The sequence below is a fragment of the Pelophylax lessonae genome (genome assembly GCF_965119305.1).
Source record: "Pelophylax lessonae genome assembly, chromosome: 12".
Classification (NCBI taxonomy): domain Eukaryota; kingdom Metazoa; phylum Chordata; class Amphibia; order Anura; family Ranidae; genus Pelophylax; species Pelophylax lessonae.
The window spans coordinates 27,472,200-27,499,982 of record NC_138779.1 but is presented as its reverse complement, the minus strand read 5'-3'; the positions used below and the strand labels follow the sequence as shown (position 1 = coordinate 27,499,982).

The following is a 27,783-nucleotide window of genomic DNA, read 5'->3' as shown; positions in this document are numbered from 1 at the left end:
AGCAGTATCAGCCAGCAGTAGACTCCAGCAGTACCAGCCAGCAGTAGACTCCAGCAGTACCAGCCAGCAGTACCAGCCACCAGTACCAACCAGCAGTACCCACATTAGTACCCGCCAGCAGCACCCACAGCAGTACCCAACAAAAGTACCCACCAGCAGTAAGTCACATGTGCTAGGGGAACAACTAGCCCCCAGCACATAATTGTAAATATCCCAGCATGTGCAATGTTTCTGACTCCTACCACCATGACCACTTCAAATCACTGAGGTGGTCATAGTGGTTGGAGTGTTCCTTTAATATCTTTCAGAAGAAGTAAACAAAGTACACACGGGTCGAATGTCGGGCAACATCAGCCGGTTCATTAAAAACTGACTGCCATTGGGCCCGTGTGTATGGCAGCCGGTCCGACAGAAGCCGGCCATTCGGCATGCGCGGAAAAAAAACTGGCCCCTAACATTTTTAGCTGGCTCCTAGACTTCAAGCAAATTTGTCAAGCACTAAATTGGGTACACCTTGCTAGTACAGTTTTGGACCCCCTTTTTGCCTTCAGAACTGCATTAATTCTTTGTGGCAAAGATTTACCAAGGTGTTGGAAACATTCCTCAGAGATTTTGGTCCATACTGACATGATAGCATTATGCAGTTGCTGCAGATTTGTCAGCTGCACATCCATGATGCGAATCACCTGTTCCACCACATACCAAAGGTGCTCTATTGGATTGAGATGTGGTGAGTGTGGAGGCCATTGGAGTACAGTGACCTCATTGTCATTGTAAAGAAACCAGTGGTGAGATGATTGGAGCTTTATGACATGGTGCATTATCCTGCTGGAAGGAGCCATCAGAAGATGGGGACACTGTAGTCCTAAAGCGATGGACATGGTCAGCAACAATAATCAGGTAGGCCGTGGCATATAAACGATGCTCAATTGGTACTAAGGGGCCCAAAGTGTGCCAAGAAAATATCCCCCACAACATTACACCACCACCAGCCTGGACTGTTGATACAAGGCAAGATTTTTTTTTTTTTTTTTAATCCTAACCAAAATACACGACCTTGGCATTAGTCCCTAACCCTGTCACTGACTTAGATTAAACCCTGATCTAGCCATTTTGTCTTTTTATTGTATAATATTTTTATTTAATTTTTTTTACACATACTCCTCTTTGTTTACATTTCTCTCCCCCAGCAAGGAGAAAGATGCAATGCATCTTTTTCTCTATTCAAGAGGAGAAAACACCACAAGGTGATTGATAGAGGGGAACGCACAGACTAGCACAATCAATCACTGTATTTGCAGTAGATGTAGAAATAAAAATAATTCATTCACATGTTCCAAATAAATATTGTGCTTGTAGCAGCCTCAGACATGATCCAATGATAGCCTGGCCAGAGCTTCAGCGTGTTACACAAAGCTTCTCCTCTTTCTCCTAGTGCCATGCTGATAGACCGGGAAAAGGAACTGAATTTGCTCCGAGCATCGGTCTGTTGCACTTGCAGGAGCTTGTGGAGGAGCTTTTAATGTAAGCTGGCCATAAATGCAGGTTAACATTGTATATACAGAAGAGACTTAAATATTGGGACACATATGCACGATAAGCGTAGAACATTTTTTTTTGCTCATATGTAGTGACTGATCGCTTTTTTTTTTTTAATCCGTGGTGGTGCGCAAAAACAAACGTGTACAGAAAAAGTGCATATTAAAATCACGCACAAATAAGTGCACTTAAGAGTGCGTCTCATGTTCACCCCTGTAGCAGTGGGACCTTACCCTGATCCCCCGTGGGTGCACGGCTCAATATGGTCCACCTAGCCAAAAGGTCTGGCGGATCCCTCTCCTTCAGTACTAGGTGAGGGGCTCTCCCGAAGAGAGACCCCCTGGCTCAGGGGAGGAAGGAACCAATGGCCACACATCCTCCCCCTAGACTTCAGAGTAGGCCTGAGGACCCATACTCTCCGTCCTAGTGAGAAAGCAAAACAGACAAAAGTGCAGTGAGGACAAAGAAAAATAAATTAAGTGTCTGTGCATAGGACAGGCCCCGAGGCCAGTTAACAAAAATTGCCTCAAACTTAGGCAAAAGGCCGAACCCTAAGAGAAGTGGTGCAGCAAAAACTTTGGTGTGGTTATCTTGTGCTCATTGTCACAGTGGGGTTCCCATGCCCAAGTGATCCCAGCACCTAGGATTCTCTGTCTTTCCAGCCCATGGCCAGACAAGGTAGACCTATTCAAATCATGAGGCACTGGGCTCTCCAGACCTCCCAAAATAATTACTCTCGTGTCCCACATTCCATGATCGCCCCAATTTCTGTTCCAGCCGGTACTAGCCTTCAGAGCCCTAAATCATACCAGCAGGGACACTATACAGCCAGCCATTCCTACCAAAAGGCCAGAATGACGGCGGAGCACTCTACTGGACACTGGCTAAGATCAAGTGTAGTATCTGTTCTTATCAAACGGTCGAGAAGTGATTTTTTACGGATGTGTATACAGCGACTGATCATTGTGATAGCCAAAACAGAGGCTATCACAGCGATCAGGTGATCGGGAACCAGGCTTCTCGGCTCCCGATCGTTCAACACCCAGAGCTTTCTGGGAGAGCTTGGTCTCTGAGCTGGGGACATGATGTGCAGGTCTTCAGTTTTCATAGCAGAGCAGTACTCTTGGAAGTTTATAGTTACATTTGGCTCATACTATTGCCATAATAAAAATGAAAGCCACCACATTTTTTCATGAGAAGTTACCGTGCATTCGGAAAGTATTTACAGCGCTTCACTTTTTACACATTTCATTATGTTACAGCCTTATTCCAAAATGGATTAAATTCATTATTTTCCTCTAAATTCTACAAAAAATACCCCATAATGACAATGTGAAAGAATCTTGCGCAAATTTATTAAAAAAAAAAAATCACATGTACAGTTTATAAGCATTCACAGCCTCTGCTTAATATTTTTTTGAAGCACCTTTGGCACCAATTAAAGCCTTACGTCTTTTTAAATAGGATGCTACAAGCTTGGCACACCTATTTTTGGGAAATTTCTCCCATTCTTCTTTGCAGGATCTCTAAAGCTCCATCAGGTTGGATGGGGAGCGTCGGTGCACAGCCATTTTCAGATCTCTACAGAGATGTTCAATTGGGTTCAAGTCTGGGCTCTGGCTGGGTCACTCAAGGACATTCACAGAGTTGTCCTGTAGCCACTCCTTTCTTATTTTGGTTGTTTGTTTAGGGTCGTTGTCCTGTTGGAAGATTAACTTTTGCCTCAGTCTGAGGTGCAGAGAGCTCTGGAGCAGGATGTCTCTGTACATTGCTGCATTCATCTTTCCCTCGATCCTGACTAGTCTCCAAGTTCCTACCGCTGAAAAACATCCCCACAGCATGATCCTGCCACCACCATGCTTCACTGTAGGGATGGTATTGGTCAGGTGATCAGCGATGCCTGGTTTCCACCAGACATGATGCTTGCCATTCAGGCCAAAGAGTTCAATCTCTGTTTCACCGAACTAGAGAATTTTGTTTCTCATGGTCAGAGTCCTTCAGGTGTCTTTTGGCAAACTCCAGATGGGCTGTCCTGGGCCTTTTACTGAGGAGTGGCTTCCGTCTGGCCACTCTACTATACAGGCCTGATTGGTGGAGTGCTGCACAGATGGATGTTCTTCTGGAAGGTTCTCCTCTCTCCAGAGAGAAACACTGGAGCACTGTCAGAGTGTCCATCGGGTTCTTAAACGCCTCTCTAACTAAAGCCCCGTACACACGCACAGATGGTTGGCCGTAAATTGTCGGCCAACGTCTGATCTGCCGATTGTAGGCTTGTTAGTATGATGCTTCCGACAACCAACTGCGAATTTTCAGCCATAAAAAATCTGGTGTGCATGCTATAAAATTTTTATTGGCCAACAAAGAACGGCCGATTGTTCCTCAGTCAGTACAGATTTCGGCAGACAAAAATCAAATGAGCAAGACTGGGCATGCTCAGAGAAGAAAAAACAAAGGGAAAGTCAACCATCACACTTCTGAAGTTGGTTTTTGTTGGCCAACAAAAGTCCAGTGCAAGTCTAGAGCACATTTCAACCAACAAACACTGGACAAAAGACGGCCAATCGGTTGGCCAACAATCTGTGCGTTTGTACGAGGCTTAAGGCCCTTTTTCCCTGATCGCTCAGTTTGGCCAGGTGGCCCGCTCTAGGAAGAGTCCTGGTGGTTTCCGAACTTCTTCCATTTACGGACAATGGAGGCCACTGTGCTAATTGGGATTAACCTCATTCAATGCTGCTGACATTTTTCTGGACCCTTCCCCAGATCTGTGCCTCCATACAATCCTATCTCGAAGGTCTACAGACAATTCCTTGGACTTCATGGCTTTGTGCTCTGACATGCACTGTTAACTGTGGGACCTTATATAGACAGGAGTGTGCCTTTCAAAAATCATGTCCAAGCTACAATTTACCACAGGTGGACTCCAATCAAGTTGTACATTGCAAGAATGATCAGTGGAAACTGGATACAACTCCTGAGCTTAATTTTGAGTGTCATGGCAAAGGCGGTGAATACTTAAGTACATGGGATTTTTCTTTATTTTTAGTACATTTGCAAAGATTTTAAACAAACTTCTTCCACATTGTCATTATGAGGTATTGTTTGTAGAATTTTGAGGAAAATATTAATTTAATCTATTTTGGAATAAGGCTGTAACATAACAAAATGTGGAAAAAGTGAAGCGCTGTGAATACTTTCCGGATGCACTGTATCTTCACAGTTTCTTCCTAATTTGACAGCTGCAGCATGATGTACCTGCAAAGTGCCAAAAACACAGTCCTGCCATGCAAAATCTGAGCATTCACAAAGCGTATACTGCAGTTCATCATGGGATGTACAACAGCCTGAGTCTGTCATTAGGGGTAAGCTGTCATTTCTGCCATTACCTCAAAGGAGGGAGCAGAATTCCTGACAATCATCTATTTCTGTCATAATGGTGGTTTCCTGCAGGCTGAATCGCTGTTGGCAGCAGCTGCACACACTGAATAGTTGGGTTTGTAAGAAGAGTAGGTGGCAGTGAATTCAATTATGACATTGCAGAAGGCTTATCTTTACTAACCTAACCATGGAAACAAAGTCATTCAGCAAGAAATCACGCTGAGGCTTACACGGGGATAAGACCAACACTGAAACCAATTGTCTTTGCATTCTTGCATGCGACAATTTATCTTTAAAGCGGTAGTATACAGCTGTGCTTTTCTTTTTTTGCAACCTGCAAGGCAAAGCCATAATGTGCTAGTATGCATACTAGCACATTATGTGAAACCTACTTTAGAACAAAGCCTTCCAGCGTGGTGATGTCACCACTGCAGGCGCTTCCATCTTCTCTCCATCTTCTTTCCGGGTTCATGGACATGTGCGTGTGGGAGTAGCCGTTTACGGCACAGGACTCTGAAGAGCGGCCCGGATGGCCGTTCCTTCAGAGCGCATCTGCTGATGACGTCACTGGCTGCATATACAGTAAATATCTCCTAAACGGTGCATGTTTAACCACTTGCCGACTGCTTACCGCATATATACTGCGGCAGTGTGGCTCTCCCAGGCAAACCGACGTAGGTATACGTCGGCCACCTGGCGGCAGTTAGGGGGCGAGCGCACACCACTAGCGGCACGCTCCCGCTCCTGATCAACAGCAGGGAAGCCGATGCAGCGGGCAGGCGGCTCCAATTGCCACCTGACACCCACGATCACTCACCGATGAGAGAGAAGGACGGTCGGCTGTTGTAAAACCCAGCCGACGGTCCTCCCTGGGATGATCATAGAGCCCATGTGATCCTTCTATATAGGATCACGTGTCTCTATGGTCATTTCAGAAGCCCCCCCCCCAGTTAGAATCACCTTTAGAGCACAGTGCACATGTGCCAGGGACTTTACCGACTCCAAAACATGCGAGTATCTCCTAAACAGTGCATGTTTAGGACATATTAATTTTACCTACAGGTAAGCTTTATTAGAAGTTTACATGTAGATTAAGGTTGCAAAGCAGAGTTTACTACCGCTTTAAGGGCTCTGCTCACGATAACCAGATTTAAAGGTTCATGGAAAAAAATGTAAAAAGAGTTAAAAAAGTGAAAGTCAAAATTAGAAAGTAGAGAGATTGACATGGCTGTGGAGTATAAATATAGATTATGTGGCAAGCATCTTGACAGAAAAGCAGACTTTTAAGACAGTTGGCATGTACAACTTATCCAAAACATTTTGCATATTAATTCATTGGCAATTACACAATCCGCACATAAACAATTAAAATAAAATTTTCATTTCTGTTATTTTGGAACACAGCAAAGTGATTTCTATGGAGTGAACCTGTTATATAAAGAACCCAATATTAGCATATAAGAATTTAATATTGTCATTTAACCAGTTCCAGGCAGCCTCCTGTAACTTTACTGCTACAGTGTACCGCTGCACTGGATCGTGTGTGTATATATATATATATATATATATATATATATATATATACATACATACACACACGATCCAGAATTTCTGGGCAGGTTGCGCACCCCCGCCACCCTGGCTGTGCTGTCATGTGCTACAGCACAAACCGGTCAGCAGGTCCCAGCCAATTATTTATGGCTGAGACCTGCTGATAAGCTGAGCAAATGACAAAGGAGAGCCGTGTGTTGGTAAACATCGCTTCGTAAAAGCAGCACACAGTACACACTGTACACATGGTTAGACACACAGTTAACCCCATTTTTGCCCCTAGATGCTAACCCCCCCCCCCCCCCCCAGCCAGTGTCATTAGTACAGTGACAGTGTACAGTATTATCACTGATCACTGTATTATTGTCACTGGTGATGTCAGTGTCACTTAGTCAGTTCCCAGCCAGTGTCAGATTGCCCGTTGCACTATCACAGTTCCACTATAAGTCACTGATCATTGCCATTACTAGTGTAAAAAAAAAAATTCCATAAAAATTCTATTATATATACCATAGTTTGGAGACTCTAACTTTCATTCAAACCCATAATATATGCTTATTGGAATTTTTTGGGAAGACATGTAGCAGAATACATTTTAGCCTAAATTTATGAAGAAATTAGATTTTTTTTTATTGGATATGTGTAATAGCAGAAAGTAAAAACTATTGGGGTTTTTTTTTCAAAATTTTTAGTTTTTTTTTGTTTATATAATAAAAAATAAAAAAAATTAGGTGATGATCAAATGCCACCAAAAGAAATTCTATTTGTGTGAAAAAAATTATATTATTTAGTTTGTGTGCAGTGTTGCATGACCATGCAATTACCAGTTAAAGTAGCGCAGTGCTGAATAGCAAAAAATGGTCTGGTCACTAAGGGGGTAAAACCTTCCAGAGCTGAAGTGGTTAACTCATTGATAAAACATATAATTATTTTTTTTTTTTTACTAGGCATGTTAATAACATATAAATATCTGAACGTTCATTGCCCGCTGAGCAGTGAACATTTCAACAAGTGCTGATTTAAATGTGTTTAGCAATTTAGTTTGAAATAACCTTTCATTCCACACTTGTGCATACAGAAACTTTCTATCACACTCTCAGCTACCAAAAAGTGACAACCTTATTATTTACTTGTGGGAAGCAGGGCTGGCCCAAGACATTGTGCTGCCTGGGTCCATGAATGAAATGCTGCCCCTCCCAAAAAAAAAAAAAAAAAAAATCACGCCCACCAAAAGGCTCCCACATTAATTATTTTTTATCATGATAATTAAAACAAAAATTGTATTTATCAGGAAGTTAGATTTACATGCAACAGCACCTTGTCTATATGCAAAATTATAGGACATACCACCATTTTATTCCTCCCCCATCTTGGCACCCTAAGGCATTCATGGGTGCAGTGTGGTAGGGCGGTATAGGGGCAGGCTAGGGTAGTATATGGGCAGCCTAGGGTAGCATAGGGGCAGGCTAGGGTAGCATAGGGGCAAGGCTAGGGTAGCATAGGGGCAAGGCTAGGGTAGCATAGGGGCAGGCTAGGGTAGCATAGGGGCAGGCTAGGGTAGCATATGGACAGGCTAGGGTAGCATATGGACAGGCTAGGGTAGTATATGGACAGGCTAGGTTAGTATATGGACAGGCTAGGGTAGTATATGGACAGGCTAGGGCAGTATAGGGGCAGGATAGGGCAGTATATGGACAATATAGGGCAGTATATTGTCAGGCTAGGGTAGTATATATAGTTACATAGTAGTTGAGGTTGAATAAAGGCAATAGTCTATCCAGTTCAACCTGTGTAGGTGTGTGTGGATGTATTCATTTCCCATACCCCTGAATGTTTTAATCTTGGAGATGTATGTCAAAGAGTCTTTTAAAAGTAGCCATGCTCCCCGCAGTTACCCCGAGTTCCACAATCCTATTGCCCTTACTGTAAAAAAAACCCTTGCGTAGCCTGAAGTTAAATGGACAGGTTAAGGCAGTGTAGGGACAGGCTAAGGTAGTATAGGGGCAGGCTAGGGTAGTATATGAACAGGCTGGGGTAGTATATGAACAGGCTGGGTAGTATATGAACAGGCTGGGGTAGTATATGAACAGGCTGGGGTAGTATATGAACAGGCTGGGGTAGTATATGAACAGGCTGGGGTAGTATATGAACAGGCTGGGGTAGTATATGAACAGGCTGGGGTAGTATATGAACAGGCTGGGGTAGTAAATGGGACAGGCTGGGGTAGTAAATGGGACAGGCTAGGGCAGTATAAGAGCAGGCTAGGGCAGTATATGGGCAGGCTAGGGTAGTATAGGGGTGGGCTAGGACAGTATAGGGGCAGGCTAGGGTTGTATATACACAGGCTAGGGTAGTATATGGATAGGCTAGGGCAGTAAAGGGGCTGGTTAGGGTAGTATAATGGCAAGCTAAGGCTGTATAGTGATTTTTGAGCATGGCAGGTTATGCAACATTTGGCCAGATCAGCAGCCACTATTAGAAAAAAATAATGGACACCCTTTATGTCCGGTCACCTGTAATACCTCTCTGTTGCTCTCTCCCAGTGCTCCCACAGTTTTCAGTGCCTAGTCTCATGCATGCACCAGAGGAGAAGAGGACGGGCCGGGTGCGAGGCCGGCCGCACCCCCTCCTCCAGTGTTACCCAATAGAAATGCAAGCTGCGCCCAAACATCGGCTGCTGGCGGAGCCGGTGGGGAAGAGATCTTTTGTTGCTCTCTGTCTCTGTGGGTACCCCGCCCCCGGCAGCAGACACACCTGAGCATCATGTGTGCTTGGGTGTTTACCAGCCAGTATTACCTGCGTGTGAGCACCCTCGCGCCCGGCAACTATGAGTATACATGTCGAGGGCAGCAGGGCGGCCTTTTTACACGGCAGCGGAGCAGCCACCCTGAATGACACACAAAAATGCTAGAAAAAATTCTTGGGCATCAATTTACCGCCCCTCTCAAAGTTCCGCCTGGGTCCAATGGACCCAGCAGGACCTACGACCGTCCCTGGTGGGAAGTCTTATTGCATGTATAATGATAGGCGATGGAGCTTTGTGACATTGTATTTTGTTAGTTCTAAGATATTATTAAAGATTCAAAACACAAAATAATTTAATCTAAACAGCCCATATTTCCATTCTCGCAGCCAGTGAAGATTTTACCTCGGTCCTCTCGGAGATCATGATGTACATCCTTCTGGCCTTTCTCACATTGTGGCTTTTGATAGAAATCGTTTACTGTTACAGAAAAATCTCAAAGGCTGAAGAAGTGACTCAGGAAAGTGTGTAAGTATATTCGGGTTTTCTGGGTTTAGGGGCCTAAAGCAGAATTAAACACAAAAGCAAACAATTTATCATATTGCAGGCTACCAATTCTCTAATGTGATAGCTGCATTCATTTTAATTTTTAGGATCTCTTCCTTTTATTTTCACCTGCTGGTAGGTCTGTTTTTTTTCCAACAGAACAAGCTGTCCTGCAGATGTAGCAGTTAGGGGTTGAGACAAACCATTTAACACTGACAGGGGTGCTTACAATGATCATCTCTTATTTATGTAAAACCTTTATTCCAAAAGGAACAGAACTGTTGCGGTAACTAACAGATTGGTGCTGCTCCAAACCCACAGTATCTACCGCTACAATTAAGCCCAATGTTGGTAAAACATGTCAGAGGAGCGTGACTGATAGGCAGGGATTTGAGCTGAAGCCTGTCTTATTTATTTCACACTGGAATTCAATAGTTTAGTGGTCTCCAAACTGGCCAGATGTAGCCCTTTGCTTGCCTATATCTGGCCCTTGGGGCACTTTTCCTCTAATCAACATTACCATGGGGCATAATTCCTGCCACTGACACCAACAGAGGGGCATTATTCCTCCCACTGACATCAACAGTGGGGCACTAGCCCTCCCACTGACACCAATGATGGGACAATAATTATCCCACTAAAACCAGTGATGGGACGATATTGCTTTTACTGACAAGTATAATGGGGTACTATTCTTCTCATGGACACCAGTAAAGGGGCATTGTTGTAGATGCCAGGACGTTTTCTACCTACTCCCACTGGCCACAGTCTGGCCCCTCTAAATTCTAAAGGATAGTAAACTATCCCTTTGTTTAGAAAATTTGGAGACCCCTGGAATAGAGTGTGCAGCTGTACTTCTGTAGCACCCTCCCAGTTAGATGCTAGCTAGGTTTGGTAGAGTTAGTTCCTTAGCTCTTCTGTAAATCAGTGGAGCTGCTTGTGATTGCTCTGGTCTGCTGTGGGTTTGACTCCTCCCCCCCCCCACCTTCTGGATAGTTCTGGAAAGTAGTGGGTTGGGAGAGTCGAATCTACAGTTTGAATATATTTATGTGGTCCCAGCCAATCTCTGGGGGGGGGGGTGCCCAGTAGGTGGCTGGGAGAGTGCATAAATAGATTGAGGCCTAGAGCTTAGGAGTTCTTGTTTAGGAGAAGATCCCAGGCTAAAGGGCTACTGCCCTTCTGGTCAAGTCTGGCTTCACTTCACTTCTCCATTTGCTCATCAAGGTCCCAGCTGTGGCAGAGCTGGGGGGACTAATCTCCCCAAGTTTGCTGGAGGTGACTGAGGGAATTGTCTGGGGATCTGATCTGAAGAGCCCACAGGAGACATGTCTGGCTGATACTGGAAGGAGGCACCAAATATCCAATGACATTTGTGAGTACACACTGGTGTGTGAGACCCCAGTGACTGTGTGCTGCTAATATCCCTTTTGTATCAGCCTGTGCTAAAAGGTGGACAGTCCTTATGGCGTCTGAAAGGCTCATGCCATTATTTCCTGCTGCAAGGACTGAGCTAGGATGTTTTGAGAAAGAGACAAGTGTCCTCAAGTTGCTATTTAACGTTACTGGAGTATCCCACAGTTACCCTGCACCCATCCAAGTTTAATAAAAGCATCAGAAAAAAAAAGATGCCCCCAAACTAAATATTGAGCCAGGAGAGTGACTGTGTTCTTGGCTTCGGATAGTACTAGCTTGGGAAAGAACCTTTGGGACCACTCAGCGGGCCCTTTCGGTGGTGAGCGCTACCCTTGTAGGCTATATTGTTGCTGTAAATGCTTAAAAAGTGTTATCTGGAGTTTAGCATCAATATGTCAATGTATTTAAATCTGCTAGTACATCTAGAATTCCCCTCCCCCAGAATGACAATGCTTCTGTCCAAAAATGTGTCTGTGCTCCTTCATACAAAATGGGGGCGCTCTAATACAGGCGGTGTGGTACTGCCCAGATCTTCAGAAAAAAGCAGAAGGAAAAAAAAAACGAATGCAGCCACCACATGCGATTTGTAAACTGCAATATATTACATTTTTTGGTAGGAGTTTAATAGAGCTTTAAATGACTAATGTGAAGGCTTGTATTGTAGATGCCAACTGAGAAAACTATTGAACTGTGCTGTAGTTGGTACACAGTCAGATCTATAGTACCAACAAAAATCACAATTATGTTATTCTCTCTACTTACAGTAGGTGATTGGTGGCCATCAGCAAGCACCCCTAAAATGATTTCTGTAGTCTTGCATTTCCCTTCAAATGGCAGCCATGGGACACGGAATGGTTAAACTCAGGGAAATGTCCTGAGCCATGGAAATTCTGTTATGTGAGAAAGGCATTAGATGTAAATACCCCTCGCTCATCTCTGTAAGCAAATGATCACATCTGTCAATGTCCAAAGGACAGTTCTAGGCTGCAGATCTGTTTATGGAAACATTTGGAACACTCATTTGCTCAAAACATTAAAGTAGAACTAAACCCATTTTAACAGTTTCAAAAAACACTTAGGCCCCTTTCACATAATTGGGCATAAAATAGTTATGGGGGTCTGGGTACTGCCCTGACATATATCAATGAAAAACATTTTTGTAAAAAAAAAAGTCATTTTTAAATGAGCAGTGATTTACTGATGCTTAAAGTGAAAGCCTCAAAATGAGAAATAATAAAAATGAATAATTCCTTTCAATATAGTGCCTGGGGGGTCCCCTTAGTCTACCTGCAAAGTGGCTAAAATGCATCTGTACTGTGTATAGAAGCTGCTGCAGAAATCATTTATAAATCCAAAAAAAATGACAATTTTCCCAGCAAGCTTTCTTTATTTTATAAAACAACGGCTTGGGGAGCCAGTCTGTATGATAATGCCACAATGTAGAGCACTGGGAACAAGATTAGAGTTTTTTTTTTTTAGGTAAATTCTGGTGTCTCTCTAGCAGACTTTGGATAAAATTAACAGGTGTGAAATTGGTCACTGAAGACAACTTGGCAATACGCTGAGGCTGGGGGAACATGACTGCCAATGTACCAGTGTTCTCCCCTCTCAGTAGGCTCATGTTCCTTCCTTCCTCAACCTCAGAACCAATATCTGAATCAAGTAATGGCTGTGCATCATCAAGGAGCAAGTGGCTGATGCTGTGTTCAAATAACTCAGCTGACTTCTCAATGCCTGATGCTGAGGCTATGGCAGGAATAGCTGTGGACAAGGAGGCAGGTTTAGCCACTCTGGCAGCTTTGGTGGACTGTGCACTAGTCTCTGCTTGGGTGACAGAGGATGAGGAGGATGGTTTAGAAAGCCAGTCCACCACCTCCTCTACATGCTGTGGCTGGATAGCATGGGCAACATCACTAAACAGAGGAAATTATACCCTGCCTGAGGATGGGCCATGTCCACCTTTGCTTGTGAACACATATGCTGCTGGCCCCCTCACAGTGCCACGGGAATGTCTGCCTCTCCTTGTTGGCCTCCCAGACATGATGGGAAGGTATTAACAAAATGTAATAAAGATGTGGAAATATGTACGTGGATGCACTTTAATCAATGGAAAGTGGTGCTTGGTGCACTTTAACCTGAGTACTCACTACACAGACACACTCCACCAATGCACAGAAATCTACTGCGTTAAACGTGCACTAACGCACATAAATATACTGCGTTGATAGAAAGATCTATTTGTGTGAACAAAACTATAAAAAATGTAGTTTGGGTACAGTGTTATACGACTGCGCAATTGTCATTTAAAGTGCGACAGCACTGAAAGCTGAAAATTGGCCTGGGCAGGAAGGGGGTAAAAGAGCCCGATATTAAATTGGTTAATAAGACAATAGCCCGAAAATCCCAATTATGTGCTCAGGGAAAGCAGGAGCAAACAATAAAAAAAAAAATGATCAAGGTCAGGCCAGGACTACATCCACAGTCCCAATTTCTTGTTGCAGATATTTAGCCTCATCCGAAGTACACTAAGATTAATGTTCTGCTAATAAAATGACTATTAGGATGAGACGAATTCTCTCAGCAGCAAGAAATTATATTGCCCTTTATTTGCAAACGTGCTTGATTTGCCTGAATATATTTAAGGTTTGCATTATATTTACTAATCTTTTGACAATATAGTGTATATCCGATAGCTTTCAAAGTATTGGGACGCCTGCCTTTACACACACATGAACTTTAATGGCATCCCAGTCTTAGTCTGTAGGGTTCAATATTGAGTTGGCCCACCCTTTGAAGCTATAACAGCTTCAGCTCTTCTGGGAAGGCTGTCCACAAGGTTTAGGAGTGTCTATAGGAATGTTTGACCATTCTTCCAGAAGAGCATTTATGAGGTCAGGCACTTATGTTGGACGAGAAGCCCTGGCTCCCAGTCTCTGCTCCAATTCATCCCAAAGGTGGTCTATCAGGTTGAGGTCAGGCTCTGTGCAAGGCTAAAAAATATTGAAATAAGCCTTTTAACCACCTGACCTCCGGAAGATTTACCCCATGACCAGGCTATTTTTTGCGATACGGCACTGCGTTACTTTAACGGACAATTGCACGGTCATGCAATGCTGTACCCAAATAAAATGTATGTCATTTTTTTCCCCAAATAGAGCTTTCTTTTGGTGATATTTGATCACCTCTACGTTTTTTTATTTTTTCTGCTATAAAACAAAAAATCCAACAATTTAGAACAAAAAACAATATTTTTTTTCTGCTATTAAAAAAAAAAAATCAAATTTCTCATAAATTTAGACCAATATGTATTCTGCTACATATTTTTGTAAAAAAAAATTCCCAATAAGCGTAAATTGATTGGTTTGCACAAAAGTTATAGCGTCTAAAAACTATGTTTTTTTTTACTGGACTTTTTATTTATTGATCTATTTTTTTTTTATATTAGTAATGGCGGCAATCAGTAACTTCTAGCGGGACTTCAATATTGCGGAAGACAAATCGGACACTGACACTTTGTGGGAACCAGTGACCCCAATACAGTGATCAGTTCTAAAAATATGCACTGTCACTGTACAAATAACACTGGCTGGGAAGGGGTTAAGCATCTAGGATGATCAAAGGGTGAACTGTGTGCCTAACCAGTGTTTTTGTGTAAACTGTGTGCTGCTTTTACATAAGGAAGTGATGGATTTTATTCCCTGCTTTGCAGAGACACAAAATCCATCACTTCTACCCGGTTAGAACGGAGCTCTGCTTTGTTTACATAGGCAGAGCTCCGCCCTGTGTCTCTGCCTGACAATCAGCGAGTGACGGTGGACATCCAGTGCCCGGCGCCCACAGATTGCCTTTTGCTGTGAGTAATCACAGCAGAAGTGGACCGATAGCGGTGTGCCCCCCTAGGCGGAAGTGCAAGGTCACGTGTATATATAAGTGATTGTGCACAGAATGGCTGCCCTGTAGCAGTATATCTGCTATGGGGCGGTAGGGAAGTAGATCATAAAGGAAGTTTTCTGTGTATCATTATAAATGTAGCCCATTAAGCTGCATGTGTTTTAGCGCACATTTAGGAGACTGGCACAGGGAAGAAATTAATTATTAAATATTAGAAATTAAATATTAACATTTCATCATTTTGTAATATTTATAAGCGTAAAAACACTCCTGAATAGAGATGAACCGATCCAGTAATGAGGGCAAATGATGCGAATCCATGCTCTCACACACAGATTTTCAGTTCTCTTGAGTACTTTAAGGTCAATGTGGATACTTGATGGAAAATCACACAGTTCTTAAAAAAAAAAAAAAAATAAAGTATGACCAAAGCTTTGTTAGCCATACTTCTCTTGTGGGTCACCGGAATGCACTAATTTTTGCTGTTGCCCACTCTTATACTGACGTGGCTCTGGAAGCAGATTAGCAGGGGGTAAAGTAGAGAACCATTTATGCTTTTTGGTTGGAGTTAGAGATTGCACTGTTGAAAGCGGAGATGAAAAGTGGAATGAAATGGATAATAATAGAATGCAGAGGCTGATAGAATTACGTCAGGAAGGCTCTACAGATCAGACTGTTCCTAGCTTTTTTTGTTTCCTCCTTCACAGGACTGATTATCTAGCTATACCTTCAGAAAACAAGGAAAATTGTTCTGTTCCAGTGGAGGAGTAATGAGGCCCAGTAATACATCAACACGTAGAGGTAAGATCGACTGAGGCGTAAAATTGGGCCATAATCTACTTAAATGATCTGGGAGTGTTTTAAAACGGTTGATGCGTTTTTATTGTTATGGCTCATAAAGATTCAGACACATAACCTGTCAAATGGCCAGGGCCACACCTTGAAGGGGAACTAATGTTGCAAAACATAATTGGGAACAGGCAGGCTGCTTATGGCAAAAAGAGATGCAAAAATAACATTAATAAAACATTATCTTAACCACTTCCTGCAAACCGACGTACCTGTACTTCGACTTGCAGAAGTGATTGTACCGGGATGATATGCAGCTGCAGGCATCAACCCTAGTACCGTTTTTTAGAGCCGGCGGTCAGCTTTCAGAAGATAACAGTCGATGCGGCTCCGCAGCCGCTCAGCTGTTATCCCAGCGTCCCAGCGAGCGGTAGGGGACCCCCCCGGGCTCCCCTCGGGTCTCCCGTCTCACTGGGAGACCCAAGCAACCCGCCAGCATGTCAGCCAGCTGGTTGGAGTCCTGAACAAAGCTGGATTGGACTTTAAACGGGTCTCCAAAGTAGTAACCCGGAAGCGACGTCACATCGTCACTTCCGGTTTACTCAGCTGCTAAGGGCGCCGATTTAAAAAATCTGTCTGTATTGAAAAATGCAGATTTTGGTATTTTGAATACTTTGAAGTGCAGTGGAGGGTCGGGGACCTTTTAGACCCCCAATCCCTTCATAAAGAGGGCCTTTCACTGCCTATTACTGTCACAAGGGATGTTTACATTGCTTGTGACAGCAATAAAAATGATCAGATTTATAAAAAAAAAAAAAAAAAAAAAAGAACTTGCTAAAAAAAAAAAAAATACATTTTAAAGCGCTCCCATCGCCGTGTGTTTGTGCACGAAAGAAAATGCATACGTAAGTCGCAACCACAAATGGAAACGGTGTTCCAACCACACATGTGAGGTATTGCCGCGATCGCCAGAGTGAGAGCAATAATTCTAGAATAAAACCTCCTCAGTAACTCTAAACAGGTAACCATTAAAAATCTGTAAAGCGTTGCCTATGGAGATTTTTAAATACCGTACTTTGTTGCCATTTCGAGAGTGTGCGCAATTTTAAACCATAACATGTTCGGTAACTATTTACTTGGCATGACATCTTTCACAATATACAAAAAATTGGGCTAACTTTACTGTTTAGTTTTTTTTTTTTTTAAATGCAGTGAAATGTAATTTTTCCCCAAAAAATTGCGTTTTAAAGACCGTTGTGCAAATACCACGTGACAAAAAATATTGCAACGACAGCCTCAGATGATACACAGAGATGAAACAAATGTCCCTACATAAGTTGTATTTGTATATCTGCGGTCTTCAGCTTTTTACACTGTTTAGAAAGTGAACATCGTGTTAGAATTTTTTCTTCCTGTTCCAGCACTTGGTGTGGAGTCTTGGCATACACTGTGTGACAGCTGATTGCAGGAAAGGCACCCCCCCTTCACATAGGCAGAGGAAGAAAGAAACATGCAGAGCTGTGCTTTGAATAGGCCATCTCTCTGCTAATCTATTTATAGCACGCACCCAGACACAAATTTCCAGCTGCTTTTACCTCCTGTGTCAGAGAACTTGTCAGGAGTTATCATGCTGATAACAGAGGAACGGAGCAGCAGAAAGACACAGGACTTAGGGATTTGTAGGGAGATAGGTAAACACTACAGATATACAGTATCTCACAAAAGTGAGTACACCCCTAACGTTTTTGTAAATATTTTATTATATCGTTTTATGTGACAACACTGAAGAAATGACACTTCGCTACAATGTAAAGTAGTGAGTGTACAGCTTGTATAACAGTGTAAATTTGCTGTCCCCTCAAAATAACTCAACACACAGCCATTAATGTCTAAACCATTGGCAACAAAAGTGAGTACACCCCTAAGTGAAAATGTCCAAATTGGGCCCAATTAGCAATTTTCCCTCCTTGGTGTCATGTGACTCGTTAGTGTTACAAGGGCTCAGGTGTGAATGGGAGCAGGTGTGGTACATTTGGTGTTATGGCTCTCACTCTCTTATACTGGTCACTGGAAGTTCAACATGGCACCCCATGGCAAAAAACTCTGATGATATGAAAAAAAGAATTGTTGCTCTACATAAAGATGGCCTAGGCTATAAAAAGATTGCCAAGACCCTGAAACTGAGCTGCAGCACGGCAGACAGGACCATACAGCGGTTTAACAGGACAGGTTCCACTCAGAACAGGACTCGCCATGGTCGACTAAAGAAGTTGAGTGCGCATGCTCTGCATGATATCCAGAGGTTGTCTTTGGGAAATAGACGTATGAGTGCTGCCAGCATTTCTGCAGAGGTAAAGGGGGTGGGGGGTCAGCCTGTCAGTGCTCAGACCATACGCTGCACACTGCATCAAATTGGTCTGCATGGCTGTCGTCCCAGAAGGAAGCCTCTTCTAATGATGATGCTCAAGAAAGCCGGTAAACCGTTTGCTGAAGACAAGCAGACTAAGGACGTGGATTACTGGAACCATGTTCTGTGGTCTGATGAGACCAAGATAAACTTATTTGGTTCAGATGGTGTCAAACGTGTGTGATGGCAACCAGGTGAGGAGTACAAAGCCAAGTGTGTCTTGCCTACAGTCAAGCATGGTGGTGGGAATGTCATGTTCTGGGGATGCATGAGTGCTGCTGACACTGGGGAGCTAGTGTTTATTGAGGGAACCATGAATGCCAACATCTACTGTGAAATACTGAAGCAGAGCATGATCCCCCTCCCTTCAGAGACTGGCCGCGGGCAGTGTTCCAAGATTATGACCCCAAACACACCTCCAAGACGACCAATGCCTTGCTTAAGGAGCTAAGGGTAAAGGTGATGGACTGGCCAAGCATGTCTCCAGACCTAGAACCTATTGAGCATCTGTGGGGCATCCTCAAACGAAAGGTAGAGGAGCGCAAGGTCTCTAACATCCACCAGCTTTGTGAGGTCGTCATGGAGGAGTAAAAGAGGACTCCAGTGGCAACCTGTGAAGCTCTGGAGAACTCCATGCCCAAGAGGATTAAGGCAGTGCTAGAAAATAATGGTGGCCACACAAAATATTGACACTTTGGGCCCAATTTAGACATTTTAACTTAGGGGTGTACTCACTTTTGTTGCCAGCTATTTAAACAATAATGACTGTGTGTTGAGTTATTTTGAGGGAACAGCAAATTTATACTGTTATACAAGCTGTACACTAACTACTTTACATTGTAGCAAAGTGTAATTTCTTCAGTGTTTTCACATGAAAAGATATAATAAAATATTTACAAAAATGTGAGGGGCGTACTCACTTTTGTGAGATACTGTATGTGCCTAGGTCAAATTTCATGAATGGGGTTTACATCCGCTTCAAAATGATTGTAAAGTCTCGCTTAAAAAAAAAAAAACAAATAGGTTATACTTACTTGCAGTAGTTTTGAACAGAGCAGCAAGGATCCTCCTCTCAGGTCCCTCTTCACTGCTCCTAGCCCCTCCCTCCCGTCGAATGCCCCCCACAGCAAACCTCTTGATATGGGGGCACCTAGAACTGAGCTGCAGCCGTGTGTCTATTCAGACATGGAGCTGCGGTTCGGCCCGCCCCTTCTCTCTCCTGATTGGCTGACGTTGATTGACAGCCATGGGAGCCAATGGCACTGCAGCTGTGTTTCAGCCAATCAGGAGGAAGAGTCCCGGATGACCGAGGGACTCATGGACATTGCTGGATAGAGATGGGCTCAGGTAAGAATCCTATATATTGTAATTTTATGGCACTGTAAAAGTCCCATACAAATATTTGTTTGCATTGTGAACTTTAATTAGGGATGAGGTGGCCAGACCTCGCTCAGCTCTAGGAACCCAATAATTTCTGCAATGGATACATACAGTGCTGGGGAAAAATATTTTCCTTAGATTTATTTATTTTTTTGCATATTTGTCACACTTAAATTATTCAGATCAAACCGATTTTAAATATTGAATGAATAAAAATATATACACCAGGCCTAGAGTCTGTGGTGTCTGTGTTGACTAGACACACTCCGTCTGGAGGCTGATCAATGTGCCAGATCGCCTCTACTAAATCGTGGGGAGCCACGGCAGCCAAATTGCAATAACAGAATCAAGGAAGATGGGGGCTATAGAACAGCTCCCTGGAACGGCTGCATTGAGGGATGCTCACACCAACTGTATACATTTTGAAAAAATCTTTATTGAAGAGCAAAGAGACACAATGTCTAAAACCCCCCCTTGGGGGAACAGTGTACAAAATATATAAAAGATTCAATTGTGAAAGATGAACGACAAACACGACAATCAACATGAAACAATGACACACACACGAGGCCGGCCACACATTCACACCAGAAGATCTGACCAACAGAATGGCATGCAGGCTGCATACGTTCCTATTCGGAATCTATGGATGCTGCTCTGTCATGGGTCTGTTGGTCGGCATGCCACAGTTGCAGAAATTGCACCACAAAGATATGACTTGATCACTTCAACTAAAGGTGTCATCACAGTGCAGTTCACATATTACATATAGTATATGCCTTTTGGGTCAGCATACTGCTTATAAACCAAATCCCTGAATGAATTGGAGTTCTGGAAGTCAGAGTTCAAAAAGGATGAAAAAATAGGATGAACCAGTGAATTTTCAATCAAAAATAATACATGTCATTCCTGAACTCATATAGATTGTAATTATTGGAATTTCTGCAGTTTCAATTGAAGTCCTCAAAAAGCTGGAATGCAGTTGGAGGAATATCTGTATGTCACTGCTGACAGGTTGCATGTGATATCAGTTCATTAGTCTGGACTGTGATAAATGACTCCTAGTGAGTGAAAAACAAAGTCCACTTTAAATTGGGGATAACGGTGTCAGGCCGACATGATCACCCTGTCACAAAAGAGTCTCTCCTAGTGTAGAACCAGGTGCGGGAGCTGGGGAGAGACGCAGTATTACTTGCTGACTGCGCAGGCTCACACCACTTCAGGGCTATGTCTGGTATGTAAGCATGGTAATCCACACATTGTCAGCCTCAAAAATATGAGTGTATACTGGATATGGGACCCAGACCTGCTGGTGTTCACTGCCTTTTCTCTATCCCGATTTTAAATATTACCCGAGTAAATACTGAATGTAGTTTTTAAAAATGAATAATTTATTAAGGGGAAAAAAGCTGTCCAAACTGTCCTGGTTCTATGTGAAAAAGTAATTGCCCCCTAAACCTAATAACCCTTGGTGGCAACAACTGCAATCAAGCGTTTATGATAACTGGCAATTAATCTTTCACATCACTGTGGAGGTATTTTGACCCACTCCTCTTTGCAGAATTGTTTTATTTCAGCCACATTGGGAGGGTTTCCATATGAATGGCCTGTTTAAGGTCATGCCACAGCATCTCAATTGGATTTAATTCCAGACTTTGACTAGGCCACTCCAAAACCTTAATGTTGTTTGTTTGTTTTGAGCCAGAGTTGGACTTGCTGGTGTGTTTCAGATCATTGTCCTGCTGCATAAACCAAGTGCACTTTAGCTTGCGGTCAGGAACTGATGACTGGATATTCTCCTTCAGCATTTTCTGGTAAAGCGCAGAATTCATGGTTCCATCAATGATGGAAATTTGTCCTGGTCCTGAAGCTGCAAAACAGCCCCAGACCATTACACTACCACCACCATGTATGTCTGTTGGTATAACTGTAATGTTCTTTTTATGAAATACTGTGTTAGTTTTATGCCAGATGTAACGGGACGCACACCTTCCAAAAAAAAAAAAAAAGTTCAACTTTTGTCTCATCAGTCCACAGAATATTTTCTTGAAAGTCTTGGGGATAATCCAGATGTTTTTTGGAAAATGTGCAATTTTCCACCACTGTTACATGTTCTCTTTATTTGTGGATAATAGCTCTCACCGCGGTTCACTAGAGTCTGAATAGACACAGGGAGCTGCAGCTTGGGTGCCCCCATAGCAAGCTGCTTGCTGTGGGGGCACTTAGCGGGAGGGAGGGGCCAGGAGCACCGTTAAAGGGACCCAAGAAGATGATCTGTGCTGCTCTGTGCAAAACCACTTCACAGAGCAAGCAAGTATAACATTTGTGGTTTATAACAAAAAAACACAAGACTTTAGTATCATTTTAAGAGATTTCTTGATTCAACAAGTCTGGCAGTAATCAGGCCTGGGTAGGACGAGTGAAATTTAATTCAGCTTTCCAAAAAATGTGGTTAATCACAGTTCATTCATGATTTAGAAAGGGGGGGGGGCAATTACTTTTTCACATAGGGCCTGGCAGGTTTTCTTCCCTTAATAAATGTAATCTTTTAAAAACTGCATTTTGTATTTACTCAGGTTATCTTTGTGTAACATTAAAATTTGTTTGATTTTCTGAATCATTTAAGAGTGGCAAATATGCAAAAAAAAAAAAAAAAACAATCAAGAAGGGGACAAATACTTATTCACAGCACTATACATTTCACATGTGATACGCTTTAAATGAAAAAACAACTACACACAATTGAACTTTGTCAAACTGCTGGGCCTAATCAGTAAACTCGCGGGAACCAGCGTGATTCCAGTGCGGGTTCCTGCAAAGCATGTCACCTGCCGGTGGTTCACACTGACATCTGCAGATTGGTTTGCAGATCGCAGTGCGAACTGACAAATGGCGCATGAATATTATGGCATGAGTGTTAACACCCAAGCAATCAGATTCCAGTGCAGACCGAAAAAAATGGTCCTGCACCATTTTGGTGCGAATGCGATGCAAATTCAGCCATACAATCTGTATGGCTGAATTTGCATTGCACAGACATCGCATGTGATCTGTACAGCAGTGCGGTGCGACTCACATGCATTGTCTAACATCGCCCCAGTGTGAACCCAGACTGAAGGTAAAAAATAAATAATAAATCCACATTTTTTTGCAGGTAAAAAAAGGTGCATTTACTATTTTTTTTTTCTTAGAAGCCTCTTAAGCTTTCCTTCCATGATCAGCAGATTGGGGGTTCGATGTCCGGCTTCATGCAGACTATCAGTGTAGCTGTCTGCTAGTACCTCTGATACAGGCAGGCAGTTACTTCAGCCCAGGAAGAATCAATGAACTACAAGGATGCTCACCAGTGCCCTGGTAGTTCATTGAGAACTATTAGCCATCAGTCGCAGGGGGTGTTGGTACTTGTAGTCTATTCATTCACAGAACTCGAATAGCTGCGCTGTTTTCAAATTGTTACAATTGACGTGCAGAGATGTAGTACGTACAGAAACCGAAAGGTTCTACATAAAGCTCATGGCTACAGCTTGCCGCTGGCTCAGGAAAACAAGTACAAGCTTTTGGTTGCTACTGCAAATTAACCTCCCTGGCGGTATGATTCTTTTGGATTTTAGGTGCTGAAAGCGGTACCATTATTTTGCATGTAATTCTTGTGAATGAGCAGCCCAAACCAACTGTATACATTTATTATATATATATATATATATATATATATATATATATAAAATATGTATACAGTTGGTTTGGGCTGCTCATTCACAAGAATTATGTATGTATATATATATATATATATATATATATATATACACACACACACGTACGTGTGTGTATATATATATATATATATATATATATATATACACACATATTTACATAAAAAGTACAGTAAAACTGCAGGAAAGGGCACTGGGGGGGCAATGTAATGTGATTTTTTTTTTTATTTTGAACGGTATCAGTGTGTTTGGTGTGTTTTACATTCGAATTTGCCGCCGGTTCCACCCCCGGCGGACGTCACGTCGCCGGAGACGGAAGCCGGGGCTCGCAGACGATCGGGAGGAAGCTCCGCCGCCACACACCGCCGGGATACTTCGCTGGATCCCGGAGAAAAGGTAAGTAAAACCTCCTCCAGCATCCAGCGATCTTCCTAGCGCTACCCCGAGTGTGACTCGGGGTTACCGCTTTTTGCTCTAAAATCTTACCCCGAGTCACACTCGGGAATACCGCTAGGAAGGTTAAAAGTGATTCAGGAGGCTGTGTAGCCACCGGATCACTTTCACAATGCGAGTGGAGCAGTCCCTTCCATGCCAGCGACCCCCCTCTCTGCGATTACTGGGCTCTCCTGCTCTTCCCGGGACCATATTGGAGGGCCACAAGATGGCGAACGGGGGAAGACCAAGGAGCATTCCTTCCTCAAGCTCCTCTAGACTGAATGAAGCCAGAAGAGGCAATGATGTATTCAAGTCTAGTTTCAGAGAAGTCATTCCCTGGCGGATACAGGCCAGGGAAGCAGCTAACCGAGCAGATCATTGCTCAGTTAGCTTCTTTGAAGGGCAGGGGAGACATGTCTCCATAAAGAGTACCTGCCACCTGCTCAAAGCTATCACATGGGGGTTTGTTAACCCTATGTGATAGCAATAAAATTAAATAAAAAATAAATAAATGAATTTGAAAGAATAAAATATGAAAAAAAAAAAATTAACCATAAACCCCATTGCCCTGCACACACCCAGAAATACAAACATATGCACAGCGTGTGCACATGTACAGTATGCTAACTGATTGCAGCACTGGTTTGAAGTATTGCCTCAAACATCAGAGCAAGACCAATAATTCTAGCGCCAGGTCTCACGATTAACTGTAAACTGATGAGCAGTAAAGGCTATTAAAGCTGCTCCCACTCCTTGTGCAATGTGACTGGTCTTGAAACAGCCCCCTGTAGTTTTTTGCAGGCAGCCTGTAGTTGGTAGACTTGATGGGTCCCACTCACAGCACTGCCCCCTGCACAGGCCATTTGGTGCACACATAATTCGTTTATAGCCTTTAAAAACGAAGGTTTTGTGTCAGGAGATCAGCTTTAAAGTAGTTCTAAAGGCTAAAAGGTTGTTTTTTTTTACATTCTCTACATTAGGGTAAAAAACCTAAATGCATCTCTTCCCAGCCTCCCCTTCTATTTACCTGAGTCCGGTCTTTATCTAGAAATGTGTACAAAAGCAGTGGTTCTCTCCCTCCTCATAGGCTCAGAGAAAGCAGCGGGAGCCAATCACAGCTGATGAGGAGGGAATTGGGGTGGGGGGGCGAGTCACACACTGGATCTATGGGCTCGAGTGCCCCCATAGGAAGCGGCTTGCACCAGCAGGGGACTCAAGAAGAGGAGGATCAGAGCTGCTCTCTGCAAAACCATTGCACAGAGCAAGTATAACATGTTTGTTTTTTTAAAAAATTAAGGGTTTACAGTCAATTTAAGTTGTAGGAGGGGTGAAGGCACTATTTACTGCTGGCAAACTGAACAGCGAAATCAGATTTGAAAAGACCAATGCCACCTCAAAATCTAAATCGGTTGTGGGTAAAGTTGTTGTCAGTAGCAATTGAACATTGTGCCAGACACATCTTTATCTGTTGGTACGACAATTTATAACGTAAAAGCAGCAAAGTCCATTAAAAAGAGAAGCAGTACTCAAAGTGCTTGTCTGCTATAACAGCTTTACAAGTCCCCATGGAGACAGGAGGGCAGCCAAACATTAGGGCACTTCTGACAGCCCACTCCTGCCATAAAAATATTGTGCCAACAGATGTTAGCTATTCTGACAGGTTTCTGTAACCAATGAGCTTGTACAGATTTGCAGCAAAATGTTCCAAGAACCCAACCCCCCTCACTGCTCACAAACCAGCTTGTATGCAACCGATTTTCTGTAATCAGTTGGGTGCCAAAGCCCTGGAATCTGCTTTTGCTCCTCTATATTTCTATAATAAAGGTTTATTGCAATGACAGCACACTGCTCGCTCCCACAGATAGCCTTGCCCCCAACGTGTTTCACCCACAGCAGGGCATAATCATGGGGATTCAATTATATGTAAACAGTTACCTTGTAAAACAACTCATTCCGTTTAAAAATAGAAATACAAGGCAAAACATTTGTGCATATACTGTATGTATATAAAAAAAACATTATAATGGGATTTTTGACTTACCATAAAATCTATTTCTCTGATGTTCATTGACAGACACAGCTCCTGAAATCCTAACCACTGGGTTATACTGCCCCCTACAGGAGTAGGACACTAGACGGGAAAAAAAAGTCTGGCTACGCCTATGGGCAGTCCCAGAGGGTTATACTCCCTCTCTCTGCTATAGGTACTCAGTTTTGTTACAAGCAGTGTTAGAAGAATTACAACTCCACAGAGGGGTGGTTGATGTGTCCATCAATGAACATCAGAGAAATGGATTTTACGGTAAGTCAAAAATCCCATTTTCTCTTTCGTTCATTGATGGACACAGCTTCTGATCCGGGTCCGGAAACCAGCAAAGACGTCCCCCCACCCCCCCTATAGGTGAGGGCGCACCTTCATGCTGAAGGAGCATTGTCTGTGGGTCTGGAGAAGCCCGCTCTCGGCTTGCCAGACCAGGTTCGTTTGGATCCTCCAGGGGAGGCCCTGAAAGGTTTTGAGCCCTTTTCAGTCGACCCTGAGGGACAAAAAAATGTTTATGAGCCGAGGAGGGGGGCCCACGTCTACGACGATTTAATGGCAAACCACCACAAAATGGCCACCGGACTGCACAAACATGGCCACCGTGCATTGAGCACACAGGCTACAACAAAATGGCGGTACCACAAGGCTCCCAGGAGGGATCCCTAGGCCTCAAGGACAGGCAGTCCTGGCAGGAGCCCCCACCAGGTAAACTCCCCCACACGGCCGATTGACCCGTTGCCGGCTGCGCACCCCCCGCCAGTATAACGGAATTTTTGTAAAATCTTACCTGTAAAATTCCTTTCTCTGAGTCCTCCGACAGTCGCCGCCTCTTCATATTCGTCACATATGGGGTATTAGACTTTGCTCCGAAGGAGTAGCTAGGCAACAGAATATGTTAACAATAAAGCTTTAACATATCCCACCCTCAAGGGGTGGTCCCCTCAGTCAATACCCTCCTACTTCCTGCAACCATATCTCAGTTTTAGTGGAATAGCAGTAGAGTATACATTCAAACCCCAAAAGAGGGGCGGGGGCGGCGACTGTCGGAGGACTCAGAGAAAGGAATTTTACAGGTAAGATTTTACAAAAATTCCGTTTTCTCTTACGTCCTCCGACAGTCGCCGCCTCTTCATATTCGTCACATATGGGGACGTCCCAAAGCAGTGCAAACATGAGGGGTGGGAAACGCATCCGCGCCGAAAGGCAACGCAGTCTCCACATCAAAGGAAGGAACCTTACCAAAGGAAGGAAACCAGCTGGGCAACAGCAAAAATAAGTGCTCAACAGGAGCAACAACCCAGGAAAAGACAAAAAAACCAGGGGATACAAAAAACTATCCCAACAGCCAGGAGTCCCCAACAAGGGACCCTATGGAACAGCCGCACTAAGAACCTTGCGGCCAAAGGAAGCATCCGCCGATGCCTGAACATCTACTTTGTAGAATTTTGTGAAAGTGTGTACGGTCGACCAAGTCGCCGCCTTACACACCTGGGCTACAGAAGCCCCATGACGGCAGGCCCAAGACGTACTCAGTGATCTAGTAGAGTGCGCCTTCACAGGCACAGGGGGAACCTTCCCCTGCAAGGCATAGGCCTGTTCAATGGTCTGCCTGATCCATTTGGCAATGGTAGAGGCGGAAGCCGCCATGCCCTTCCGAGGACCCTCTGGAAGAACAAACAAGGAGTCAGTCTTACGAAAAGACTCAGTCGATTTAAGGTAAACCCTTATCGCCCGAACAACATCCAGAGAGTGCAATCTCACCTCCTTCGGATGTTTAGGCTTCGTGCACAACGAAGGCAAAACAATATCCTCGTTAAGATGGAATTCCGAAACTCGTTTCGGTAGAAAAGAAGGATTAGGTCGCAAGACCACCTTATCCAAATGAACAACCAGGTACGGAGACTTGCAGGACAAAGCCGCCAGTTCCGACACTCTGCGAGCCGAAGTGATCGCCACCAAAAAG

The 27,783-nt window shown here is 43.6% G+C and overlaps 1 protein-coding gene across 1 annotated transcript in view; it reads left to right on the top strand.

Annotated features, from left to right (window-relative positions):
- The window catches only part of SCN3B (sodium voltage-gated channel beta subunit 3), a 68,672-nt gene that overhangs the window by 32,939 nt on the left and 7,950 nt on the right, over positions 1 to 27,783 (top strand). Inside the window, exons 4-5 of the mRNA XM_082273759.1 lie at positions 9,598 to 9,736; positions 15,766 to 15,859. Coding sequence (XP_082129885.1) covers positions 9,598 to 9,736; positions 15,766 to 15,829 — 203 coding nt within the window. The 3' untranslated portion in view covers positions 15,830 to 15,859. The remainder of the gene's footprint in view (positions 1 to 9,597; positions 9,737 to 15,765; positions 15,860 to 27,783) is intronic.